The sequence below is a fragment of the Colossoma macropomum genome, unplaced genomic scaffold (assembly GCF_904425465.1).
Source record: "Colossoma macropomum unplaced genomic scaffold, Colossoma_macropomum, whole genome shotgun sequence".
In the NCBI taxonomy this organism is placed as follows: domain Eukaryota; kingdom Metazoa; phylum Chordata; class Actinopteri; order Characiformes; family Serrasalmidae; genus Colossoma; species Colossoma macropomum.
The window spans coordinates 6477195-6504715 of record NW_023494797.1 but is presented as its reverse complement, the minus strand read 5'-3'; the positions used below and the strand labels follow the sequence as shown (position 1 = coordinate 6504715).

The following is a 27521-nucleotide window of genomic DNA, read 5'->3' as shown; positions in this document are numbered from 1 at the left end:
AGGCCACAATGATACAGCACTACTAACGGAGAACTACATAGGAAAAGGCATACATTTTCAAAACGCTAAGAACAGAAACAAAAATTTATGTTTGTCTTAAGGTGCTGATGGTGCATCACTGTAAACCACTGAAAATACAGTATATATTTTTAGCAAGCAACTGCATACAGAGATTGTTTGAACATTTGTAAAGTGGGGTTTAAACACAGCTGACATACTGGGGCTGCACATTAAACATAAAAAAATCCTTATCTGGACTCAATCTTCACATGCAAACAAGAACTTCATCACTTTACAAATTAAACCATTATAAACTCAGATGGTGTCCATGTGCATTATAAGACATATAACAGAGGCAGTGCAGACTCCATATGAAACAAAAAAGAGCATAGAAATTACTAACAAGGAATTTCAAAAATTACATGAAATTACATAAGTCTTCATCGACTATTACACACACCACTTAAAAAGATTTCATACATATTTGAGATTTATCCCTGAGTAATTTTTTTGCATCTAAAACCCTCATAAAGGATGTTTTTACTCATTTTTTTCAGTCTGTATTTGTGAAATGTATGTAGACTACTTAGCCAGAGGGACACTCGTAATTTCAAGTTTGATCACTAAACAGCCACTTCTAAAACCATCTGTTTTGTATTTTAGAGACGTGTGTGTACAGTTTTATGCAAAAGTTTGAACACCCTGGTCAAATGACATGTTTTGTTGATTTTTGGAGTGAAAATAAGTAACACATCCTCTGCAGAGAACACAGTTTAAATGTAGCATTTTTCTGCAAATTTCAGTTCATGATTTCTGATTTGCTGAATTTATTATACTGGGAAAAATCAAATATAAAATATGCCATAACTTTTTTTGTTTTTTTATTACCTGATATGAAAAATAAATATTCTTTGTGCATGAAAATGTGTTGAAGTGTGTTCTCTGTAGAGGATGAGTTTAGAAAATCAACAAAACATGTAATTTGACAAGGAGTGCCTAAACTTTTAAACTTAAGAGAGACTACTGGGGATTTCATCCATGGGCCACCTTGTTGGCTTCTGGGGCCACCAGCACAATGAAGAACACTGTTATGGGAGGTTGTTTTGCACTGTATCTTACTTTGGTAATGAGCATCTTCTAGCCAATGTTCAAGGCCTTCTTTTTGCTCAGTAGGGCTCCCTCTGGCGATGTAGTGCAGTACAGGAAGATGGCAGTTGCAGTTCTTCATAACTGTCTGTGCAGTCAGCTTCCCTTTAAGAATTTCATAGCAATTTGTTGACTGATCAGCCTTCAGGTTGTCATATCCGGTGCTTTCCTACTTACTGTCTGCGGTTCTTCCCTCTAACTCCGGTGGGACAACTTCCATTAGCAACTGCAGATGCATGGTGATGGGTCCTAGGAATAACACGTGAAAGATTAAAACCAGTGTTACATATATTGTTCTATTTAATCTTCAGTATGCTGGTCTAACAAGTAACAGATTGGGATGTAATTACTACTTAATATTACCTCCTATTTGTCACATTTCATCTAGAGGCAACATAATACCACTTTTTCTTTTCTGATTCTGATATTGAAATCTTGAGTATTGGCCAATACTGACACAAATTTAAATATTACTGCGCTTTAAAATGATTAATTGAATCACTTTTCTTAAATGAGCATTGTGGCCTAAATCTAGAGTTTAATATGCTGCTACATTATGCAGTATTCTGTAGCGCAGCAATGTCCCGCTCGGCCTCATTGGTTTGACAGAATTCACAACTTTATATTGGTTTCATGTTTTCCCTCAGTGTTCTCTCACTACAATGCCCAGCATGCACCACACAAATGCATCATACAACCATTGACAGTCCCTGTTATGTCAACCAATCCTGACCACTAGCCACTGATTTATGGGCTAATAAATACAACAAGGATAGCACTAGCTTAACTCCTACATTGGTTATTGAACAAAATTGTAAGCAACAGTGATTCTATCTTTATTTTATTTGTAATCCATTCCTTCCATTGTAATGATGGTTTGAAGATTATAATGAGGTATACTTCATAGTTGTAATGTAGGCTATATGCTTTCCCTCTGCATTCGCCAGTTAATGGGGAAAAAAAACTTTTTAAAACAGTCCAGCCCTAAAAATCCATCCCAAAGCAGCTGTTGTTTTTCAAAAGTTTCTTCCACCTGCAGGATACATCAGAAGGGGGCTTTTCTAGTCTTTAAATCAGAAAATCTTGCTCTATTGACTACAGCAGCACCACTGTAGATGTATCAATAGTTACATTTTTCATTTTGGCTAGACTGCCCCCTTTAAGATGAACATCTAAAAATAGGCTTGCTCAAACTAGGACATACATGACATGATACAATGTGAGTGTGTGCTGCTTCAGGCTGGATCTGTGACAGGGTTGGATTGGATGTTTCTTCTTTTCCTCCTGATATTTAATCTAGCATTTTCTGCTGGTATCAGCCTGAAACTGATACCAACTAATGCTGTGATCTCTATTTTCACAATTGCAGAGCTACAGGTCATTCACCGTTTGCAAAGCAGACATTTAAAACTACAAAAATACATGCATATTAAATTTACTGTCATATGCAAAAGTTTGCGCACTCCTGGTCAAATGACGTTTGTGACTTTTCTAAGTGAAAATAATTAACAGATCATCTACAGACAGCACACTTCTGCACATACTAATGCACAATTGCTGTTTATTTGCTGAATTTAGCATATTGGAAAAAAAACAACATAAAATACAGCCTATGCAGAAGTTAAGGCACCTTTTAGATTTTAGATTTTAATTTTTCCAGCAAATAAATAGAACTGGCGCACTAAAATTAGAAGAAAATACCATATGTAAGTTTGTTCCCAGTAGTTTGACTGGAGCAGTTCAAACTATTGCATACAACTGTAAATTGTTTAGGACCACAAATATATTACACAGAATTAAGCTCTTAATAAATTCTGCTGCTTGATAACCAGAGTTGGAAAGTAATGAATGACAAATCCTGTTTGCAGTAGTTGAGTTTTTTTTATAATGGTACTTTACTTGTATTTTTACTTCTAATAAAGTACCTTATCTTTAAATATTTTCCAGACACTGTCATTTTTAATCATTTTATTTTAATCATCTATTAATGTTCTCTTAATTATTTATTAATACTTATACATGGACTCAAGAGAATTATCACTACAGTAACTCTACTTATTTAAGCAGGTATTTTCAGTACCTTTTCCACTCCATCAATCTTAGCAGTGAAGTCTCAGCTGAAAGTCTCTGTGAATGAAGAAACTAATGAATGCTGTTACTCACTCATGACTCTGCGGGTCCAGCTGAACTTGCGGTGGACAAAGGGGTAGTAAAAAATCAGCCCGCCTACGATGAACACTGTGCAGTACAGATACTCAAACTCAGGCTTGTCGATGATCGGAGCCAAAACCAAGTAACAGGACACTATGACCACCACAACTGGGATAATAATGGGCACCTGTGAGGCAGAAACATCAGACACTCTCAGTTTTTGCAGTTCACTTCTACTGAGTCAGGTTTGCTATTATATCAAACTTGATGCTGTTAAAGTCAAACAGAAATAAACATTGAATCTTTTTGACTTGTTAGCTTATGTCTCTGGTCATATTAAGCACAATTCATCTTACAATAGCAGTATAAGTCTTTTTTTCACTATATACCAGCAGGTGGAGAAAAATAATATTAACCAATAATATCATGTTTCACCTCCTCCTACCACCACCCCCACCTATCACTGAGCACTAGCGCTCAGCTAGCTCAGAGATCCCGGCTTATACTGCATATCACTCAGAAATACGTCACAGTATGGATGGAAAATGTGTAAGGATTTCCAAACTTTAAAGGGCCCATATCATGGAAAATGGAATTTTGTCAATTTAATAATAAGAGTTTGATGTAGTATGTAAATGGTGTTAAAGTTTCAAAACATATTAGTCCATGCAGTCCATATGTGAAAATTACACTGTAAATACAGCTTGCTTTGAATTCATTATTTTTGTGATGGCTTGAAAACAACACAACACGTTACATATCTCCACCAGTTCAACCTACACTGTTAAAAAAATAACCTAAAAAAAAACATTGTGTGGTAACAATGTGGTAACAACTACTTAAATAAATTACTATAACATTCTGTCATTTCAGTAAAACATGGAAAATGGTCATGTAAAAATTGAATTATTAAACTATTTTCGTACGTAAATACACAACAATGTTGTGGACCTCAGGGAAAATAATAAATACACAAGGAAATTACAGTAGCTGACCTGGCTAATTTTCATTTTTTGTGTGTAGTGGTGCTGAACACGTAAACGAATGATCCATATTTACACACACACATCTTCTCCAACCTGCTTATTTACTACATGTTGGCATGGGTGAGGAAGCATCTTACATAAAACTGTTTCTCCACCATTCTGCTTTAACTCTCTATTGCTAAGTAAAAACTGCTGAAAGTAAATAAGGATGTGAACTGATTAAGGTCATGAACTGAATCACACTGTCAGTGGGATGAAGGAGACCTTGTGTCCAAGATTAAGGAGAAAACAATCCAATTCTTACCTTCAACGGCCTTTTTAACTCTTTTCTTGTGAAGCGCATGACGATAAGAGAAAGGGATGTGAGACAATAGAAAAGCCACTGAGCAAAGCTGAAGTAGTTAATGAGAGTGTTGATATCTGCTGGAATTACGTAGAAAATAGCCAGAATACCCTGTATTAAAAAAGAAAACAGGATTAGGGCATTAAGATTTCATTTAGATGAAAGCAGAAACAGTGTTTTTTGTTTTAGTACTAATTGCAGCATGTTTGTCTGCACACATAGATTTGAATCTTCTAGGGCAATGGTTCCCAACCTGGTCCTCAGGGCCCTCCAGATGGTCCACAATTTGGCTTAAACCCAATTTGCAACACACAGAGATGAAGGAAAATCGTGAACTCTTTGGGGGCCCTGAAGACAAAGCTGGAGACCACTGTTCTAGCGCCTTCTAGTGACCTTAACTCAGCATTCACTAAAAACAACAAATATTCAAAGTAGTAAAACCAGTGTCTTACGTTAAAGATGAGAGCTGGTGCCGGACTGTAATATTTTGAACTAATATAGGACAGGATCTTCACCATGTGGCCTTCTCGTCCAGCGACATGAATCAGCCTTAACAGTGCACATAAACACGATAACATAGGTTAGGTCTGAGGGTCTGCTAAATTTAGCACCGTTGTGTTGTTTGTAAATCTAAGGGCACATGCTAAACTTCTCCAATGTTCAAAATAACTGAAATAAAGTAACTTGTTTCATAATTTTTGTTACTTTTTTGTCTTTAAAATTTTAGGTATGAATTTGATCAGTTTCTCTTGTTTCTGTTCTATTTTTAAACAACCAGCTATGAAAACTGACAATAAAAGGAGTTAAGGTTTGGAAGCCTTTAAAACATTTCACAAAATGAACAGGTGAAACAAAATATCGGTGCCACTTCATTCAGACAGCTGTCTATAGATATTTTAGAGATGTTTAGCTTAACAAACTATGTACTGACACACAACTGAAAAATATATTTCCCGTTAAAGTTAATGTTGAGATTATATCCATGGTTAAAATTGGGCTAGGATTATCATCAGAGATCATTAGTAAATAAGTTGTTGAAAATAGCTAAACATCTACAGAGCAAAACATGTACAATCGATTACAGAAATAAAGTGTATATACTGTATATATACACACAATTAAGTCTCTTAGTTTGACTGTCAGTTGTCTCAGATGTTGTGCACATAATGTGCAATTATAAATAAAATTTTTAGGTTTTTTTAAAACATTATAAAAAGTATATTCCTATAACAAGTAGTATCAATCATAACATCAAAGTATTAGATAATGTTCTCTAGTAGTGCAAATAATGATTGTACAGATAAATCCTTATAATTTATATGAAATGACATGAAAACATTATATAATTTCATACTCCAATGCTTGTGGCACAGTGGAAATGAACATCCCCAAAACAAACGGTAAAAAATGGAAAGGGAAAGTTTGTGAACAAACTTCAAATTGGCCTGACCAAGCCAGCTAATAATACTTCAAAAGTTAAATTAGCAGTTGCAGAGCACTGTTGATTGGTTTTGATATATTAATTGGGCTTATATAATAATTCCAGGTAGCTGCTATGATGCTGCTACAAAATTGCTATGGTATTCCACCTTGTTGTTAAGGCATTGCTTGGTGGGTGTTAGGTGGTTGATAAGGTGTTGCTAGGCTATCATTATGGTATCTGGGGATGTTGTTTATACTATTGTTACTAAGGTGTTTTTAGGACACTGCTTTAGTATGCCAGGTGGTTGCTAAGATGTTACTAGGATATCCCAGGTAGTTGCTAAGATTTGTTTGGCCATTGCAGTGTTATCCCAGGTGGTTGCTAAGGTGTTGTTTCCATTGTAATGGTGTAATGGTGTCACAGGTAGTTGGTAATGTGTGAGTCTGTATGTAATGTCTATGAGAGGCAGTGTAAGAGATGTCTTTTGTGTAATCATTTGTGGGAGCTAGTTTTCCACCATTCTGCCATTTATTTTTGTATGGGTAAAAAATAATTGTGTTTGAGTGAATGTGGTATGAAAACCACATGGGCAATGGGTCCCAAGGGCACAATATATACTTGACAATACTGCTCTAAAACTGTGACCCATGAAAACGGTACAAAAAAAGAGTAGAATAATAAAACCAAGAACTAAAGTATGTTGGCTTTGTCAAAAATATATTGTTTCATAACACAATCACAGCTAATGTGACACTCTATCTGGTGCTCATACTAAAGAGCATGGGAAATTATTTGATTTGTGAATTTCAGTTGTCATGTGATTTTTTTGTTCCCAATATGTGGCTCGTTTTGGATTTTGCAGCTCATTTTGAACTTTTGAGTTATGAGCATTATCTACTTTACCTTCCAGCAGTGAAACAGCTTCCATTAGCAGCTCCAAAAGTGGAGAAGACCACAAACAGCGGCACCAACCATGAGACTGGATACAGCACTCTGTCACCATAAGTCTGTGAAGCAGACAATGCTTTTAAAAAGAACCATCTTAACTAATATCAAGTGTTAAAGAGCAATAAGAAAAGTCTGAAACAATGCTGGATCTTTGGTCCTGTTAGAAAAGAACAGAGGCAGCACTAGAAACCGGCGAAATATAGGTATACATGTGGAAAACTGGATATTAAAAAATGAAACACTAACATGACCAAAATATATAATTGTCAAACAGTTGATTGAGAAACTATGGCTCATCTTGCAACATCCCTGATGCAATTCAGTAATTTAGTTTCATTTTAAAACATTATTTCATTAACTTCATGTATCTCCATGACAACTACACTCACCACAGCAACAGCAGACGACTGAAGTAGTTCTGTGGGTGTCATGACGCTGAAGTAGGCAACATTGACTAGCACATAGCAAACTGACACCAAAGGAATCCCAATTATGATGGCCAGTGGAAGATTCCTGTCCACAGGGTAGAGAGATGTTCAGCATTACAACACAAAGTCCATGGAGACTGTTCTATTAAAATTTTAATAGGCTCTCGCACACAGATACAGACACATCAGCTCAAGGAACATTTCAGAAACCTTTTATTTCATTAAAAAAAAAGAAAGCAATGAATTAAAGAACATTCAAAGTCTTTCAACTGTGTTTACAACTGCAAGCCTAATGGAGTATATTACATAAACAGTTAACACAAAACATTGATGAACTCCATCTAGGTTGAAAAGAAGTGGTTCACGAAATTCATGAGAGGATAAATACACAGTAGAGGCTCATGTGAGGTGTAAAAATATGAAATCAGGCCATCCATCTAAATTTAAATTTAAATGCTGGATACAGAGGGCAGTTCTTAGGGGGCTACTATGAGTCAAACAATGACTTTGAATGAGTTCAAAAAGTCACAGGTCAACAATCTACAAGGCATTCCACAGAAAGGGCCTTTATGAGAAAGAGATAAAAGCAAGTCATTGCTCACAATGTTTACAGGAAGTCACCTGTAAGACAGCTAATACTGCAAGTCTTCGAAAGATTCTGGCCTGAAGGCTAAGCGGTGGGCAAGGGCCGAATCAGCTACTGCACACAAGCCAAGTCACTTAATGCCCACAATGCTATTAGCAGTGGAGGTGGTGGTATTATGATGATTTTCAACAGCGGAGGCTGGCACCTATTTCAGCACTGATAAGAAAATGAATAGGATAACAACTATAAGAACATTTCCCTCTCTGCCTCAAAACTAAAACTGTCTTTCAAAAGGCCAGTGATCCAGAGGATTTTCAGAGAAATGTAGAAGCAGCTTAAAAAGAAGAAAACATACGAGTGAATTTTGTTTGGCAAGCTATGCTCAATAACAGTGTTTTTAGTTTTCCAAAAAAAAAAAATGGTTATTTTAGAGTGCTTAAACAGAGTACTGATGCAGACAGACAAATGTTTAACAAATTATAATATTTACTTGGTTAAAAAAAGAAAGCAGTAACAACAGAATATATATTAATAAATATGTCATGTTAATTCTATGTAATAAAATTACCATGTAATTACCATGTAATATTAATAAAATTAATATTTATGTAATACCATTTCCAAAGCTCTCCTCAAGAAAATGCAGTACTTAGAGTTACCACTCAATACCCTCCAGATAATCAGTCCTTCATGTATTTAAATGTGCTGCTGCTAGAACTTAACAAATCCTTACAATGACAGAAGTGCTGCAGAAAACAAAATTGCATTCTTCTAACTGTATTCTTCTAACCAACATATCAAAATACTTCTGTTAGATTTGACTGTATTTATGTTTATTTGTATTTATTCTAATGTTATGCATTGTTTTTCTGGTAAAAGCATACTTTCTTGGCTGACTTTTTGCGCAGTATGTTATCTAGCGCACACTCAGCACCAAAATTAATATAAAAATGTAACACTATAGTAAAATGGTTTCTTGTATCCATAATAGCAATATGCACAACTGTGTTTGTAACATAACATTAGATAATGTAGCAAAACACATTTGGTTCAATGCAAAACTCTTGCTACCGGATTCACTGGTTGTGCAGCATATCGTTGCTGTCGCACAAAAACCTTCTACTTTTTTTTTTTCATAATTTGAAAACTCTGGTAACCTTTTACATTGTGTTTAAATTTCATGATAAACAGACCAATAGAAATTTGTCCAAAATTACATGGAAAAACAATTAAGTTACATTGATTTCCATTACAAGTTAAGAATTTTTTCCTTCTCCTATGAAATATCAATTTTGGAGACACAAGGTTTAGTTCCAGCAAAGAAGATACGCAGAATGAATCAGTGTGGTCCAATATGAAACACTGACTTGACTTACCGGTATGGGTCTTTCAGCTCCTCTGTTATGAAGTTCAACTGATTCCTGTAGAAGGCAGAAATCGAAGTGTTTAATGTCCTAGCAATACAGTAAATATTGTGTACTGTTAAGCCCTGATTAACTTGTTCTCTCATTCCAGTTCACGTAAGATTCTTGGTAGGAAAACATTTACAGACAGACATTTAGTCTCTTCTCACACTTCCTTGCCAATGGATGGAAGACTAAAGCTTATTTTTACATCTTTGGTGCCTTCACATGAACAGACTTTCTGATATGGAGGAAATTTTAGCAACTGATTTGTTATTGTTTTCAGTGAAATCACTCTACAAATAATTCTTTCAATGCAAGTGCCTATCAGGTTATGACCTGGAAACAAAAACATAATCAGCTGATAAAATAACTTACCACCCATCAAAGGCCCAGAGGCCATTATAAAAAGCCAGTCCGACTGCACCAAATGAAGTTGCTGCTCCTTCAAATGAATTTTTGAAATTCTGTGTATTGCCTGAAAATAAGGACATTATAGATATAACATGGATTTGCATCTGTACAAAAGGTTTAATCAATCGTCTGCAAAATAACTCATTAACTTACCCAACAGAAATAAAGAATGAGGTAAGCATGTAAAAATACCTACAGCTGCTACATTATACCTGCTGCATTTGACAGAATACTAATTGCTTAAGGAAAGCAGCCACAGTTATGCAGTTTAATTGGCATTGGTAGCATAGTGTGTGCAGACCTTGGGCCAGCATAACAATTCCTGATACCACTATGATGGCGATGATGAGGAGTTTGGCTGCAGTGAAGAAGTTTTGGACATAGCTGGCAAGCTTTACACTTAGGCAGTTCACGAGTACAATCAACACTGTGGAAGAGTGAGAGCGGGAGAGAAAGATAAAGGAAAAAAAAAGTCAATGCACAGAAATGCAACACAAACCACATCACTATCGATAAAAAATAACACAAAGTGAAGCAGATATACCAAATCAATATATGGAAATGCAGTCTGGAGTAGAATATTTCCATATCAAATACTGTAATGCTCAATATAAAATGTGAAGCACCCAAGAAGGGAAGGCATCATTAATGCTGAAAGATATATACACATTTTGGAGGAACATATGCATGGGTTACAACGGCATAGCCACACAATTAGATGCTAGACTGGCCTGTCTGCAGTCCAGACCTGCCTCTTATTGAAAAAACAGGGCACATTAATAAGTGCAAAATACAGCAACAGTGACCTTTCAGAACTAGATTGATCAACGATTAATGTTTAGTGTTTAGTTCCCATACGATAAAAAAAACATCAAATCCTAAAAAAACTTAACTTTTGTCGTTTTGAAAACAAAATGAAGATGACCATGAGGTTTAAGTGCCATGCTTTTTCACAGTTGTCATGTTAACTACTTAGTTGCAGATCCCTTTTCATCAACAACTGCCAGTGACAGACTGTACTTTATTTTAACTGCTTATATTTTATGGTAATATTTGCTTGGTTAGTCTTAATTATGGTGAATAATGTAGTGTTCCTGATAAACAAGTTCTGACATACAGATAAAAGCTGCAGCCAGGCATTTCCTGATGATCACAGGTGGGGTGCATCCTGGGTAGAAAGGTGTGGAGGCATATTCTGCACAGCTGAGGGAGAGGATGGCAAAGGCTGAAGGTTTCAGAACAAAGACAGTCGTCCAGGAGTAGAGGTATGCCAACACGGGCCCATAACCTTCCATCAGGTAGGAGTACTCACCGCCTGACTTAGTGATCATTGTGCCAAGCTCAGCATAGCAAAGAGCTCCTGTAGTAAAGAGATATACAAAGAGAGATGTATAGAAGTATGTCCATAGCAAAAATAAAATCAAAATGTTATATGTAACATGTACTCCCATGTTTGAATTTTAATTCTTAGTCAAATATGCAGTTATCCACTCACCAAGCACTTTATTAGAAACAGCTCCTTGTTTCTACACTTATTGTCCATTGAATCAGCTCCACTTACCACATAGGTGCCCCCTCCCGGACCATCACAGAGTATTTATTATTTAAGTGGTGGTGTATTAGTGTGTGTTGCGCTGGTACAAGTGGATCAGACTGGAGTTTTTAAACATCTCAGTGTTGTGAAAAAACGGCCCAAACCCAACATAAAACCCAATAATGTGTTAGAGTCAGGTAGCAGACCTCTTCTATGAATATGGTAGTATAATTCATTAACTATAAGACTCAAAAGGTTTTGTGATAAATGAATAGGCAGTAAAGTATCAAAGTTAGTATTTAAGTCCACTCAATATCATATAAGTAATTAAAATGGGAAATACATTAAATGATTAAACATGCGCTAGAACAAAGGGATAGCGAGAATTTGGAAAAGTGAGAAACAGCCGGTAAATAACAAATGTAAGACTATTATAAAGGTTTTTAATCATTATTAATTGTCTATTCAATTATACTTTTAATTCCTAAGATTTCTATTAGTGAACAATTTCCGGTTGCCATTCAGACTAAACGGGTCACAGGACGCCATTTCTGTCTAAACAGGTCACACGTTTGTGTGTTTGCTCGTTCACAGCTTGTTACATTTAGCTTTTTAATCTTATTTTTAATGTTTTAAGTTACTTTCTTCTGTTGATTAATCAATCATTGCCTTAATTTGTTAATAACTTCACTGCTTTTAACACTTTTTTTAGTTTTTCCTATCTAACTAACCTTAACTTTTCTTTTCTCTGTGGACACTGAGAAAATGGAGACCGCCATGGAACAAGTGGAAAATGCATTTGGAATGCTTTCTGAAAGCCCAGGATTCATCATATATGGCAGTTTCAGGGTCCTCTAAGTCTGATGGCAACACTGACTCCTCCAGACACAGCACTACATACATGGCTAACACAGGGATTTCCCAATTTCACACTTGCACCAGAGCAGGGCTAGGAATGCCAGCAAGGCTAAGGAAGGAGAAGGTCTGCACCACTTCCTCCACAGGACTTCACTTCCAGTAACCGGTTCGAAGTCCTAGGCTTTCCGTCTGCCCCAGCGCCTCGGTAGGTGTTTTAGTGATCGGAGTTTACATCGTCAGACACCTGAAAGTAGCTGGTTCTAGAGGGAATGCTGCTATCTCTTGTTTTCCATGTGCCCTGCACTTGGATATCTCCAAGCAATTTCCTGCAGCTCTAACCAAACACAGGAATGTCAGCACATTGGTCATTTGCTTATACCCTGTTCTAGTGTTTATTGTGAAGGAAAAATTAAGAATTGACCCACAGAAACAACCAAAATTGTGAGTGTAATCTGTAGCTTCCACATGCCTGCGTGACGGGCTTGTACACAAAGAGGAGTAGAATTCGAGTTGGAATTTGGCACAACGTGTATGAAACCTGTTGGATTTCCTTCTCCCCCAGCCTCCTCAACCTCTCCTCATTTTGTTTTTTTTATAATAATCAGCTACAGAGCACCACATCTTTGGAACACAGTAACTGGATTGCTAACTGGAGTGTTTTGTGCATTTCATCATCAGTGCACGTGTATGTAGCTGATGATGAAAGTGCAGGCAAGGAGAGAGTGCAGGTAGAGAAAGACTGACTGTGCCAGAGAAGAAAAGAAGTACTACTTTCAACCACAATAGCTAACGCAGTACCAGAGGGGCACCTAAACAGCCTAAATTTCATCACGCATTGTGTCCATGAACTATGATAAAATTCTTCTCTCTGGGGAATTTGACTTACATATTGATAGCCCATCAGGCAGTAACCCAATAGAGTTCATGAGACATCTAGAGACATTCGATTTGAAGCAGCATGTGGGCAGCTCCACCTACGACCTAGGTCACATCCTGGATCTGGCAGTCATTAAAGGTTTAAACACAAACACGTCTCTTATCTATGATGTTTTCATATCAGCTCTATTCTGTATATTCTTTACATGGTCTTTACATTGACTCAGAAGCTGTTAAAAATACTTATAATAGTGCATCGAACACAGCTCTGACTCCCCCCTGTACTGATCTGGTCTCTGAGCTAAATGGTCCATTAAATAAAACTCATTCTCACACCAGTCAAATGGAAAAAAATAGAAAAAATAGAGCGCTCACAATGTAAAACTAACTACATTATGATCTTCCCAAAGAACAGATCTCCACCTACAATAATGCCATTCTTGTGTAGTTAATAAACACATAGATAATACCAAAGTCCTTTTTACACCGCAGACTGACTAATTAACCCCACCTTTTCTGCTAGTGTGTCGCATGGTGATTGACCTTCTGTTTTCAACTGGCCTTGATAAAACAGAACATAGCTCAGTCTGCTGAAACAAGTTCTAATAGCCTTCCTGATAAGCCACCTACATCAGTAAGGTCATCCTTCTCTGTTATCAATTATCAGGCGCTTACAACTGTTATAAACGAATTAAGTATGTCCACATGTGATCTGAACCCTGTTCCTACGTCACTCCTTAAGAGCATTTTTAACTCTGTTCAAAATGATGTTTTCACTATTGTAAACTGTTCTCTGTCAACAGGTGCTTTTCCAGATGCTTTTAAAACTGTAGTTGTAAAGCCTCTACTAAAAAAAGTGGCATGGAACCTTCTGTTCTAAATAATTTTAGACTAATTTCAAACCTTCTTTTTTGTGAAGCCTTTGAAAAAGCTGTTGTGAAGCAACTAATTGCATATCTAATATCAAACAAGTTATAAGAGAAGCTTCAATCAGATTTTTGCTCTAATCATAGTAATAGGACTGCAACGATTCCTGTTGTCAATGTCCTTAGGCTCAGCATTGATGTACAAAATTCTTCTAGTTTGGTCTTACTGGATCTTAGTGTAGCTTGTGATACCGTTGATCGCAAGATTTTAATCCACCATCTCACCAGACTGCGTTGACAGACACACCAGGTGTGTGTCTCATATTTCTCAGCGGATGTCACAAAATTTTCTACAACTAATAAAAATAAATACTGATCCTTGGTACTCAAAAAAAATATGCTTGATGAGAAGTTCTTTAGCTTCATATACCAAACCTGACATACGAAACCCGAGTGTAATCTTAAATTCTGAGCTTTGTTTTATTTCACATATAAACACTGTCACTAAAGTAGCTTTTTATTATTTGAGATGTATTGCTAAAGTTCAGCCTTTTCTATCTCACACAGAAAAACTTTATTTTCTTTCTGTTATACTGCTTCAATTCTGCCTTTAATTAGACACTCAAGCTCAGTGCACACTTTTAAGAAACATTTGAAAACATATCTCTTAAAGTTAGCATTTAAATAAAATTCTACATCTCTTTGGTATTTATCTTTTTAATTTGATCGGTGTCATTGTCTTATGTGATCTCTACTCATAGCTTCTTCTTTTACTGTTTTTACCTAATTCCCTTTTTTACTGACAGCTTTATTACCTGTCTGTAAAGCACTTTGTCACCAGTATGAAAAGTGCTCTATAAATAAAGTTAATGTTTTACCTATTTGTAAGTTAACATTAAGTGTTCATGTTTTATCTATTTCATTTTAATAGTTTGGTAGTTTTGGGTCCAACCCTATTGCTGCTAGCCAGCTATCCTGAGTTCGAGTGCCTGAACATGTTTTTCTTTACATGTGACACAGATGTGTTATCTGTGTGCCAGTGTGAACAGCAAAAATCACACTGAATCTGAATTCTGACATTTGAGATGCTTTCGCTATGTTCGGACTGCCAGACCAAATACGATTTTTGGCATATCCTGATTGTATTCAGATTGTTTTTTTCATAGTTTGACAGCTAAAAACCACATTAAAACTGATTTTTTGAAGAGTTTGAAGGACAAAATGATGCACCTCCATCTCTCCTGCCTCTGCGTTTGAAATCTGCATGCCCAGCATAGCTGCATAGTAACAGATGCCTACGTTGTTACCACAGCAACCCGCGCATATAGGCTAGTAACGTCCGGACACACAAACTTGATCTGATCACTTGCAAATTACAGTGCAGATGGTCGTCCAAAAAGATCTAATTTGAGAAACAAATCCGATTTGCCTGCAGTCTGAACAGAGGCTTTGAGATGTGGTACTGAAATCTGATATATATATATATCCGATATGCGGCAATGCAATTTAGTCTGAACAGCCAAATCATAATTCATGCAACTGTTACATCAATCCAAAACATCTGTCATAATTTCACGCTGCTAAGATCTCATAAACATTTAGGGTGATGTTTCTGTACAAACAAAATTAGAAGATACATATCCAAATCACTCTGTGTTCAAAGAGATTTCAAAAGAAATGGCCGAACATAGCCATAGCAGAACTAAGCTGCAGTATCAGAAAAGAAAAGTTAGAAGTCTGAAAGCAAAGTTTAAAGAAAGCAAGGACACAGATCAAAGAAGTGGCTGTGGCCGAATAACATGCCATTTTTACAGCGAGCCTGACCACAGAATTTCTTATTAGCTCCTGTGGTGCTGTCGAAGACAAAACTGAAAGCTCTGGGAGCAGCTGTTATGCGAAGGTGCCATTTGAAGCATTGTTCTTTTGTGCATGCGGGTCAGTTTAGGAGCATGATCTGTTCAGACTAATGTCGCATATAGGGCACATTTAAAAGATATTGTGAACAGCCTAACAAAAAAATGAATTTGGTGAGAATTTGGACCACTTTTACCTGCTTTGTGAACATAGCCGTACTTTGTGGAATCTGTATGCTTACGTAGTTTCCCTCCACTGTTAGTGTTATCACCAGTGTTAACTGTAAAAATGTTATTGTCTGTTATAACTGTACTACTATTATTTTATTGTTACTGCTGTGTCATTGTTTATGTACTGGCAAAACTGTATACAACCAGTCAATAAAGTCACTTGGAACTTGACCCTGAATTGTCTTATCTGTAAGTTTTATACATATATTTACAACCCCATCTCTAAAAAAGTTGGGATGTTGCAAAATGTAAATAAAAACAAAATGCAATGATGTGCAAATCATTTAAACCCTATCTTTAATTAAAAATAGTACAAAGACAACATATCAAATGTTGAAACTGAGAAATTTCTTTTTTGAAAAATATTTGCCCATTTTGAATTTGATGCCAACAACACGTTCCAAAAATTTGGGACAGGGGCAACAATACAGGGGCAACACCTGGAGGTTAGTTGGCAACAGGTCAGTAACTGGGTATAAAAAAGCATCCCAGAGAGGCTGAGTCTTTCAGAAATAAAGATGAGGAGGGGTTCACCACTCTGTGAAAGACTGCATGATCAAATAGTGCAACAATTCAAGAATAATGTTTCTCAACATAAAATAGCAAAGTACCTTTGCTTTTCATTATCCATAGTACATAATAACATTAAAAGATTCAGAGAATATGGAGAAATTTCTGTATGCAAGGGACAAGGCCAAAAACCAGTATTTGCTGGCCATTATCTTTGGGCCTTCAGGCAGTACTGCATTAAAAACAGACAGGGTTCTTTAGTGGAAATCACTGCATGGGTTCAGGAGCACTTCTGGAAACCACTGGCTGTAAACTCAGTTCGTCGCTGCATCCACAAATGCAAGTTAAAACTTTAAAATGCAAAGAAGAAACTGTACATAAACAGGATCCAGAAATGCTGCCACCTTCTCTGGGCCCGAGTTAATTTAAAACGGACTGAGGGGAAGCGGAAAAGTGTCCTGTGGTCTGACAAATCAACATTTGAAATTCTTTTTGGAAATCATGGACACTGTGTCCTCTAAGCTAAAGACCACTCAGCTTGTTATCAGTGCACAATTCAAAAGCCAGTATTCATGATGGTATATGGGTGCATTAGTGCACATAGCATGAGTGACGTGCACATCTGTGAAGGCACCATTAATGCTGAACGATATATACATGTTTTGGCAACATATGCTGCCATCCAGACAATGTCAGGGAAGGACTTGTTTATTTCAGTAACACAGTGCAAAACCACATTCTGTATGTATTACAACAGCATTGCTCCGTATTAAAAGAGTCCGGGTGCTAAACTGACCTGCCTGCAGTCCAGACCTGTCACCCACTAAAAATATTTGGCACATTGTGAAATGAAAAATACAACAAAGGAGACCCTGAACTATTGAGCAGCTGAAATCCTATATCAAACAAAAATGGGAAAACATTTCACTCTCAAAACTACAGCAGTCAGTCTCCTCAGTTCTCACTTACAGAGTGTTGTTAAAAGAAGAGGTGATGAAACACAGTGGTAAACATGCCCCTATCCCAACTTTTTTGGAATGTGTTGTTGGCATCAAATTCAAAATGGGCATTTATTTTTCAAAAAACAAAACAAATTCTCAGTTTCAACATTTGATTTGCTGTCTTTGTAGTATTTTCCTTTAAAAACATGGTTTACATGATTTGCATGTCATTGCATTCTATTTTTATTTACATTATGCACAGCGTCCCAGCTTTTTTGGAAATGGGGTTGTATTATTATAATATATAAGCACAAACAACATTATCAACAGGGATTAAACCTACTCAAACTTTGCCTCCTCTTTTGATGTTTGAAAGAAAATTCAGAAAGCCTTTATGTTGTTTTTTCATGAATGTAAGGCCGTCTATAAGACAACTGCATAAAAATGTATATTGACAAAACCTCCATCCCTATATATTTTATAAAAGTAGCTAGGCTTTGGAATAAAACCCTTTCAACTGAGGCACGAAATGCTGAATTTTAGCTCTTTTGCAGCTGTATTGTGTCTTTCATCAATTCTGCTAAATCATTTGGTAAACATCATGATTAATCCTATAAACTCCAGTAATGCGCCAAAACGTCTACAGCAGTCCAGTGGGTGTTGTGGAACTTGTGGTTCTGATTAAGCTTGGAGCTCAAGGCAACAAAATGAACATAAACAGACACTTTCCTTGATATACTTAATATACAACTGTATAATACCACAGTTTTAAACAATGAAACAATAAGTGGTGATAATTTTGTCTAGATTTTCAAAATTGTTCATCGTCCCTGTCCTTTACTGTACAACAGAACTGTAAAGCATAGCTGAATGAAACCGGTGTGTTTTTTAGACTTTTCACAATGGAGAATATGCTCTTCTCCTAAAAGGATTAGTCAAGATAATTATTCCAACTGAAAAGTTCTCCTCTAAAAACTTTTGATATTGGCTAAATGCTGGACTGATTATGTGGAATGTAGCAAAAATAAAAAGTAATCAGATTAGGACGATTTATGCCTGAAGGTATTTGAATAGGCTGCTTATGTGTCTTCTCTTTACTAACCTAGAGTGGCCAACACCCCGCATGCTGCCCACACACACAGGCATGGCCCCACTGCTCCTGTTCCCTCAAGCACAGCTTTGGGAGAGATGAAGATGCCCGAGCCGATCATTGTCCCCACAATCAGAGAGATCCCACTTAGCAGACCCACCTAAAACACAAAGAGCAAAACAACACACAACAGGTAATGTGACTAAAATGCAAAAACTCTTTCAAATACAAGAGGTGCTTTTTAGTACAAGTGCTTATTGATGGATTAGTCTAGACAGATCAGGCCTGGGACCACTTGTTGATTTAATGATAATTATCAACCATGTAAATCGACCATTAAAATAATAAATGTATGAATGTATCATTTTTTCATTCAATTTCACATGCATGAATACGTTGTGGATCAATCCATCATCTTAAACACCAATCCTGGTTTTACTCCATTTACTCAATATCACTGTCCTGTGTGGCAGTAATGGCAAAAAGCAAGCATTTCTCTTTTAGCCAGTACACAACATGAGGGGTTCTATCAAACAAGCTGAAGCCTTGTAGCAACACTGTGTGTGTAGAGCAGAGCTTGAGGAAAAAACTACAAGAGCAACAATGAGCTCTGATGTAAAAGACCACATTAGTATTAATGTTTGTTTGATGGGCATTTATTTAGTTTTTGTTTGTGTGAAAATGCAATAATTTCAAATAATAAAAATATTCATATTTATCCATAAATTTGTCCTCAATTTTTCAAAGCTGCTTATCATCCCAGTCCTAAAATGAACGGTCCTATAATAATATTTACTTATTTCAACACAACTGTTTTTTTTATAGAATTTAGCCACTTGAAGTCGGATTGTCAGCATTTTCTGGAAATTCTGCAGCACAATTATAAAAATAAAAGTGTCAAAAAGGTTCTTTGGGGTGATGCCATAGACAGAACCACTTTGGTTCTCTAAAGACCTTTTCAGTGGATGCTCCTTTGAAGACTTCATTTGATCACTCCAGTTCAACGCTACAAAAGAACCTCCTTATTTGTAATAGTGCAAAACCTGTCACACAGACAGACACAGTTCAAGGAAAAAAAACTAATGAGAGTGAGAAAACTGTTTAGAGTCCAACGCACATCAAGGTCATATTCTAGCTCTTCTCTCTTTCTAAAATACTCACATTTTTGTGTAGTATGACTTTGACTTCCTCCTCATTCGGTTTCATTTTGGAGCCCACACTGTGTGTGATGCTGCCATTGCGAGTGTCCTTCCGTTTCTTCAGGTCTTTTTCATCCATCATGTCTGCAAATTTGGAGATTTCAGTTGGATCTTTGTTTCATTACATGCTCACCAGACATACTGATCCTACTATGTACTTTTCTGTCTTTTGTATGTCATGTACAGTGAGGGGAGTTAATTATTCAAACACCTTTGCTGTTGTTATTTAATATACCAGTGCATATACCCTTTCGCATATCCATAATGTCTTTTAACTATACACAAAAAAGTATGCATTTATGAGCATGAACAAAGATGTTTAAAAACTTAAATGATAAAAAAGTATTCAGACACTATATTAACAAACACACACACACACACACACACACACACACACACACACATACATATATGTGTGTATATATGTAAGTCAAGTTCTAGCTATTTCACCCGGTCCACTGGTTGGGACAAGTGGCAAAAGTTCTCAGGGATAGCATTATTAAACAATGGCTGTATGGAAAAAAATACAGATCCATAGCAAAGACTTTAAAAATACCTGTCAGTACAATGACTTTGATAATACGTAATTTGAAAGTTTATGGAACCTCAATTAAACCTGCCCAGACAGATGCACCATGCAGGATTTTACAACACTCTCTCATACTAATGATAAGGACAGCAAGTGAGAGCGGTCACTCAAAAAGAGGTGCAGGACGGCCTGCAAGCAACAGGATCAACAGTTACACAGAGAATTGCACTACAATCATCTCCATTCTTACCCCCTATGCAAAACTCTTCTGCTAAAAACGAAGTGCTTCAAATCTACATGAGAATTCTGAAACAATGTACTCTGGTCAAATTTTTGGCAATTATTCCGCTTGTCATGCTTGGAGACAAGTGGGTTGCATATGTGAACATAGGTCATATAGTAATTCTTTGGCAGAAATTGCACCTTAGTATCAATTGTGTCTACAAAGTATGATCAAATTCTTCTCTCTGAGGACTCTGACTTACATATTGATAGCTGATCAGGTAATAACACAACAGAATTCATCAAACTTCTAAAAACATTTGGTTTGAAGCAGTTAGGAACATCTAGAATCTGGTAATCACTAAAGTTTTAAACATGTTTTTTGTATCAGATCATTTCTACTGTCTAACAATCTATCTTTAAATGACTGTCATACAGTGGCAAGAACAAAATGGAGAGTGAGGGGAAGTATTATGATGAAAAACACTGATTTCAGCCCCCCTGCATTACACTGGTTATAGACTTACTGTCCTGATGTCCCTAGAATGGTCTGCAGTAATTATGGCTTACATAGACATAACAAAATGCCCTGTTTTGTTTTAAATAGTACAAATAAACTTCACAGCTCTATAAAGCATTTTTGTATATATACTTATATCTGATTACATTAATAGCTGTAGATGAATCTGTGATAAAAGAAAGACTCATATTTAACTTGAATGTACATCATGTTAACTTCCAGAGAAATATCAGCCCTCTTGATATAAGAAAACAAACTCTTTTAGGATTGCAAAAAATTTCACATTTTATAGTGATTTTGTGAATCAGATTCCTAGAGGTTTTCATATAGCTTCATATATATGCAAAGCATGTTAACTACATTTTACATCAAACTGACAGGCATTGACACAATCCTGAAACACAATTAATCTCGAAACCTTATGCCAGTTAATGCCTAATGTCACTTGTTTTTCTATAAGAAGAAATGAATGCCAAACCTCAGAGCAGACTCTTCCAGATTATGTATGTTGGATTTCCACGCTTCTGATTACTTCTGATCCATCCTTTCATTTATGTTTATTAACAGTTAAGAAGAGGCGGAACCTACACTGCTCATTTTCAGACTCAGCTTTGATTGGAACAGGTGAGTGAGCCTGTGGGAAGAGAGTGGCTTGGATTGGCTGGCAACACACAGGACCTCTTTGTCAAAAACACCCAATATCATATGTGCTGAGAGAGAGAGAGGGACAGAGAGGGAGAGAGGGGGAGAGAGAGAGAGAGAGAGAGAGAGAGAGAGAGAGAGAGAGAGAGAGAGAGAGAAGAAAGAGAACACCTAGAACCTTCAAGAAAGAAATGCATGTCAAATGCAATGAATGCAACAATGGCCACTAAAAAACAGTACATGCACAAATGGAGATACACAACACTCGATTTCACGGTTTTGAGATCTGAAGAAAAACAGTCAATACATGTGACAGTTCATCGTCCATTTGTAATCATGGAAAGAAAGAAGTGCTTATATAACTCTGCCAAACCAGGTATTATTGCCCTTCTCTAAGTGATATACTTCTCTCCTCTTATCAGCGCTGATGATTAAAGACAGCTGTATTTACATGTTGGTGTTAAAAAAAACAGTTGTACCTACCTCATAGCAGTATGAGACCGACGGTGGCATGAAGCCACGCAAACTTGGTGACAGCATTATTTAGCAAAAATGGATGATCATCAGAGGTGAGTTTTAGCAGTAATTTTATTTTAGCAGTGTATTTGTTGTATTTAACATGGAAAAAGTCAGGAGAGTGCTCAGTACTCTTTTACTGTTTGCTGTATAGTAGGCCCACTGCATGCAACTGGACTTCAAGAATGAGATGTTTGGCACCGGCAAAACTTGAGAAAACTGAACTAGACAAAATGTTCTGCTAACTATGGCATTGCTCCATTGTAAAATATGGAATATCTGGTTTGGCTTAGACTGCCAACATGTACCTGCAGAATAAGCGGCCGTATTTTCGTTCAGGTGCATACCCACTTTAATGTCAAAATATCAGAGTATTGCTACAGTCCTGACTTCAAGCTCAATCCTGTCCTACTTCCTAAAAATAAATAGCCAATATTACTTAATTATTAACTAAACTGAATCATTTTATTTCTAACGAATAAGAACAAACAAGCTTGTGGCTGCAAATTGCAAATCAGACAGCTGATGTTTTGTATTGTATTGAACACAATTACTACTATGATTGATTGATTGCACAAAATGGTGTTTTCCTGACTTTCCTGACGGAGATAAGTCAGATTTTTTTACAATGCGGTTCTTAACTTGTATCAAAACAATGAAATTTCACCCAATAACTAATACAACTAACTTACTTTATTTGCCACAAATGAGGATGAACAACTCGTGATACAGACAGCTGATGCATTGTTACGCACAGAACTTCACATCATTTTTAAAAACAACAGAATGTCTAACCAAATTCATTTTATGTAGAAATATTTCTGGTTTTAAAATCTGATTGGCAGAGCCAACAAAACAGTAAAATACTCTATATACACATGCATTAGTACACAGATCAATGAATTCCATACTAATGTGAAGGTGCTGCAAGTTATTAAAACGATTGTGCTGTTCATGGAGTCATCTTTGACCGTTATGTTGCTTGACTTCACTACTAGGCCAAAGAATTCATTTTAACTGCTTTAATTTCTTTTAGTTCAGCTTTTTTAAGTGTTCATTCTCTTTATACTGTTTCACTTTGTTTCATTTTTGTTTTTGTATCATTTTGATGGGTGTAAGACACTTATGTTGTTAGAGGTTTTCAGTTCTATAAAAATGATATTATTGTTATTATTATTATTATTAATAATAATAATCATCATAGTATTATCATATAATTATTAATAAACTAAAAACAATTCAATTACTCTTATTATTAATTATTTGTGAAACACTGGTTTATTTAATAATATTGCACTTTTGGTTATTTAAATATCCATATATGGAATGCAGCCTGACATTTTCCTAATCACCACTTGCTTACTTCTACAGAATGTAATAGATATATTTCTCTATACCAGAAAATGTCAGAACTTTTTCCATTCCCAATTCCAAGTTCCCAATGTCCTACACAATAATAATAATAATAATAATAATAATAATAATAATAATATTGCTTTTTTTGGGTAACGCTTCTTGCAAGCACCTTGAAATACATAATTTACACAAAGAAGAATAAAGACAATGAAGGATTTTTATGATGGAAAAAACAGTTACATTTTAGTAAGAACAAAACTATTCAATATAATGTAGCTAGCTACAGTTGTGAATGCTTGGGAACCCTAAATTTTAAGAAACTACACGTAAAAAATGTATATGTACATGTATCAGCATATCTGCCTTCTTTTTGCCCTGCTTTTTGTTACCTCAGGTAAAAAAGACAACTGTTGCAAATCTGGATCTCTATTGTTTCGGAGAACTGGAGTGTTTTGGAGGACATTGTGAATGAAGAGTAGGGCGTTTTACACGTTGAGACATAACTTAACCTGCTGCTGTGCACGGACTGCCCTACAGAGTAGCTAGCTAGCTAACTCTACACGACAGATGTTTTAGCTGGCTACAGCGGACTTCATACAGACTTACTTAACCTCAGTAAAGCGCCTGTTGGATGATTTAAGGTAAAGAAGCGCCACGGTGTGTGATGTGAGAGTCTCTAAGCTGGAAGAGGTAAACATTTAAAAATATTATTTACTTTGAGGTGTTTAAATGTTTTGCCAAAGAGACAGCGATTACTTGAATCTAGCTGTCAACTAATGTTAGCTAGATATCGTTAGCTCGCAAATGCAAGTTAGCATTGGCGTTAGCTGCTGTTAGCAAACAGTTCGGCTGTTTCGCTAGTTAGGTAGGTAGTTAGGTGGCTAAGTTGTCTGTTAGCTGTTAGCTGTTGGCTAGCTCATAGCTCTGAAGCAGTTAGATAGCTAGCCAACAGTTAATTCCGAGCACCTCATACATTATCATATCAGCAGTAAGGTCATATATTCCAACATATACCAAGAGTTTGTTTTACCTGCTCTGTCACTGAAAACCTTCACAAATGGGACTCGGGAAAAATAACGGCTTCTTTTAGAGCAGGAACGCTTCGTAAGTCGAGAGGCGGCCGCAGCTCTCGCGCTCATTCATTCTCTTCATTCTAAATGTCTTTACTCCACTAAATGTGCACCTGACTTCAGATTTCACACAACTAATGAAAAATTATGGGCAGTAATATTTATTACAGGCATTCCTTGATGTGGGACATACAACGAATTCATACCATTTTCCTTAATAAAAGAGACTAATAAAAAGAGACTAAACGCACTGAGTGACACAATGTTGGCTATAATTAATAGGCTAGATAGTTTAACTATTGTAAACTGTAGGCTGCGTATGTATACATTATGAAGCACAATTTAAAAAAAATACAAGAAATACTGAAAAATAATGCATTTCCTAAATCCTGCAGGGTCATATATATTGAATCTGCATGCATTATTTTCTCCTGTTTTTGAGGGCCTCTAGTTTCCACGAATCATGTTTTGTTCAATGAAGTCTTCCCTACTGTTTGTGATGTCCTTTATCACATTTGAACCTTTTTAATGTGGCTCAGTCGTAGCAAGTTGTATGTGGTTGTTTCTGTTGAAACGTGGCTTACTTGCTTCTTTTGTTGTTTTTCTCCGGTTAGCAGAGTATTCCTTTCCTATTGATCTGCTGCAGACAAGACTGTTGAATACTCTTTATCAACACATCCTTGAACCACCACTCTCCATTTATATGAGCTTGAAGCTGCTCTCTTAAAGTTTTGTCAGTTAAAAATCTATTTAAAGGAATATTTTGAGATTTATATACAACAAATATGTAAAAACCCAGTCTCCTATGCTCAGTTGTTCAGAACTTCCCATTAAAACAGTATTATGTGGGCAAATTTTCAGAATATGGGCATTCGTTCGATTTAAAAGACGGTACAATGATAAAATAATGCCAAAACACAATCACAGTTATTGTTTGATCACCTTGAACTAGATATACACCTAGAGACATGACATTCCAGATGTCTGAAGATGCTTGTAGAGTGGTTTGTTTAAAAACAGTAAATGTCTATTATTATTATTATTATTATTATTATTATTATTCATTGCTAATAATGTTGAGACAATGCCTCAGCAGGTACATTAGGGTAAGCAAAATGTTAGTCTTTCTACATGACTCTGAGACAGTGTGCATTGCATCATCAGAGGGAAAACCACGCCCCTCAAGGGGGAAAACATTCCTCAAAGTTTACAAGGAGAGGAGTGAGAAATTGTAGGACACCACATCTTGAAACAGCTTTAACATAAAATCTCAACACCAGCCTATCTCAGTACCCTTCTGTCCGATGAAGGGCCCAGATACATAAACTATTTGACTCCCTCAGTGTCCCTTTTCTATCCCAAAATCAGTGGAAAAATGACCGCACAGAGTAACTAGCTGTCACTTATTTTTAATGCTACTAACGTTAGCCTGACGTTACATAATTTGCAGGCAACCCTGCCTGTTCAAAGTAACGTTGTTGTGTTGTCTGTTTGTCACAGACTGGTAAACATGATATTTCACAGTACTGTATTCATAATTATTATTGCAGCCACAACTATAATCTTAATGAAGGGAGTAGATGATACATGTAAATATGTCTTTTCATTAAACTGTTCTTCTCTAGAATATATGATTGTATTGTTCTCTTCATAGCCGATTTATATGCTGAGTAACTAAACTCGATGATACGGCGGTGAGTGGGGAAACAACCGTGTTCTTAGCAAAGCGGTGCAAAAGCATGTGAACTACACTATTGTGCCAATCAAAATATCTTCCCAAGGTTGGTAAAACAAGATGTTTTTATCCTTTTAGTTATAATCTGAGTAGTAGGAATACAGGCAGACCAGAGCCGTTTTATGAGGAGGAGCCTGGCCACTTCCTATTCCCCCATTATATCAAAAACAGGCCTGCTAAACAGCAGAGGGCGCCCGCGAGTGAGTTCTCAATGAATGGGAGTAAATGGAGCTCAACGGCTAAAACGAAAAGTTAAAATAGTTTCTAATCACTCGCCCAGAATGTTTCTTTAATTTTAGAAAGTAGAAGGATGTATTTCACTAAAAAAACAAAGACAACTCACCTATATATTTCCCTTTTTCTACAGCAAACGGGTTTTGGGCAACAGAAGGCGGGCACTACTGCTAGAACGTGATGATTGATTGGCGAGCGGAGCAGCTCATTGGCTGTTCGCGCTCATTGACGTCATGAATATACATGAAAGTGCTGTTTAAAATTCCTATAACTCGAGTTTAAAAGCTCTTAAAAATGTAACAGCAGTGTTAAAATGTTTTATGCTGTTCAGTGTTCAGGAACTGAATGCATTCTTTTACATTAAAAATGTTTAAGTATTTATAAACTATGATTTTGCTCAAATGCTCCATATCAACCCATTCATTTTGGACTCACTCGGGAGCGCCCTCTAGCGTTTGAGAAAACCGGAAGACATTGCAAAGTGGTAATTCTCATCTCTACAAGTTCTCTGGGCAGACTGATCGCTGACACTCGCTAATTACCTGCTTCTTTAGTTGATTTAGGGGCTCCCAACCCAGAAAAAAAGCGCATTGCTGCCACCTGCTGTACTCACATTGGATCTGAAGGGGACTTTCACCATTTTTTCAAAATTTATGACTAATTCAGTCTTTGAGATGTAAACACAGTCATTCAGATTGGTTTGATGTGAAGTGTTTCATTGTAGAGAAACTGACTGATTCAGATGACAATAAAGGCAATCAAGGCCCAAAAGAGGTGAAAGTAGCAATTGGATTTCTGACCAAAATTAGTAGTATTAAACATTAAACACAATTTAGCAAGATAGAACATTATATAACATAATTATATGAAATGAGTAAAAAAAAAAAAGTTTTTCTTCACCACCACAGTCA

General features: G+C 36.4%; 1 protein-coding gene across 1 annotated transcript; it reads right to left on the bottom strand.

Moving 5' to 3' along the window:
* Nucleotides 1-1119: 1119 nt before the first annotated feature.
* Nucleotides 1120-21668, bottom strand: LOC118817434 (b(0,+)-type amino acid transporter 1-like). Its single transcript, XM_036584129.1, has 13 exons — nt 21536-21668; nt 19749-19870; nt 18600-18747; nt 10946-11188; nt 10130-10255; nt 9793-9892; nt 9388-9432; nt 7387-7510; nt 6953-7056; nt 5079-5175; nt 4588-4737; nt 3310-3484; nt 1120-1395 (listed from the first exon to the last, which is right to left on the bottom strand). The coding sequence occupies exons 2-13, from the start codon at nt 19866-19868 to the stop codon at nt 1316-1318; spliced, it is 1512 nt and encodes a 503-aa protein (XP_036440022.1). The 5' UTR covers nt 19869-19870; nt 21536-21668; the 3' UTR covers nt 1120-1315.
* Nucleotides 21669-27521: the final 5853 nt, after the last annotated feature.

Coding starts and splice junctions, on each gene's coding strand:
- LOC118817434 (XM_036584129.1), bottom strand. CDS start 19,868: ATGATGGATGAAAAAGACCTGAAGAAACGGAAGGACACTCGCAATGGC. Junction 7,057..7,386: donor AGTCGTCTGCTGTTGCTGTG/GTGAGTGTAGTT, acceptor TCTGCTTCACAG/ACTTATGGTGACAGAGTGCT. Junction 1,396..3,309: donor CTGGACCCGCAGAGTCATGA/GTGAGTAACAGC, acceptor TGTTATTCCTAG/GACCCATCACCATGCATCTG.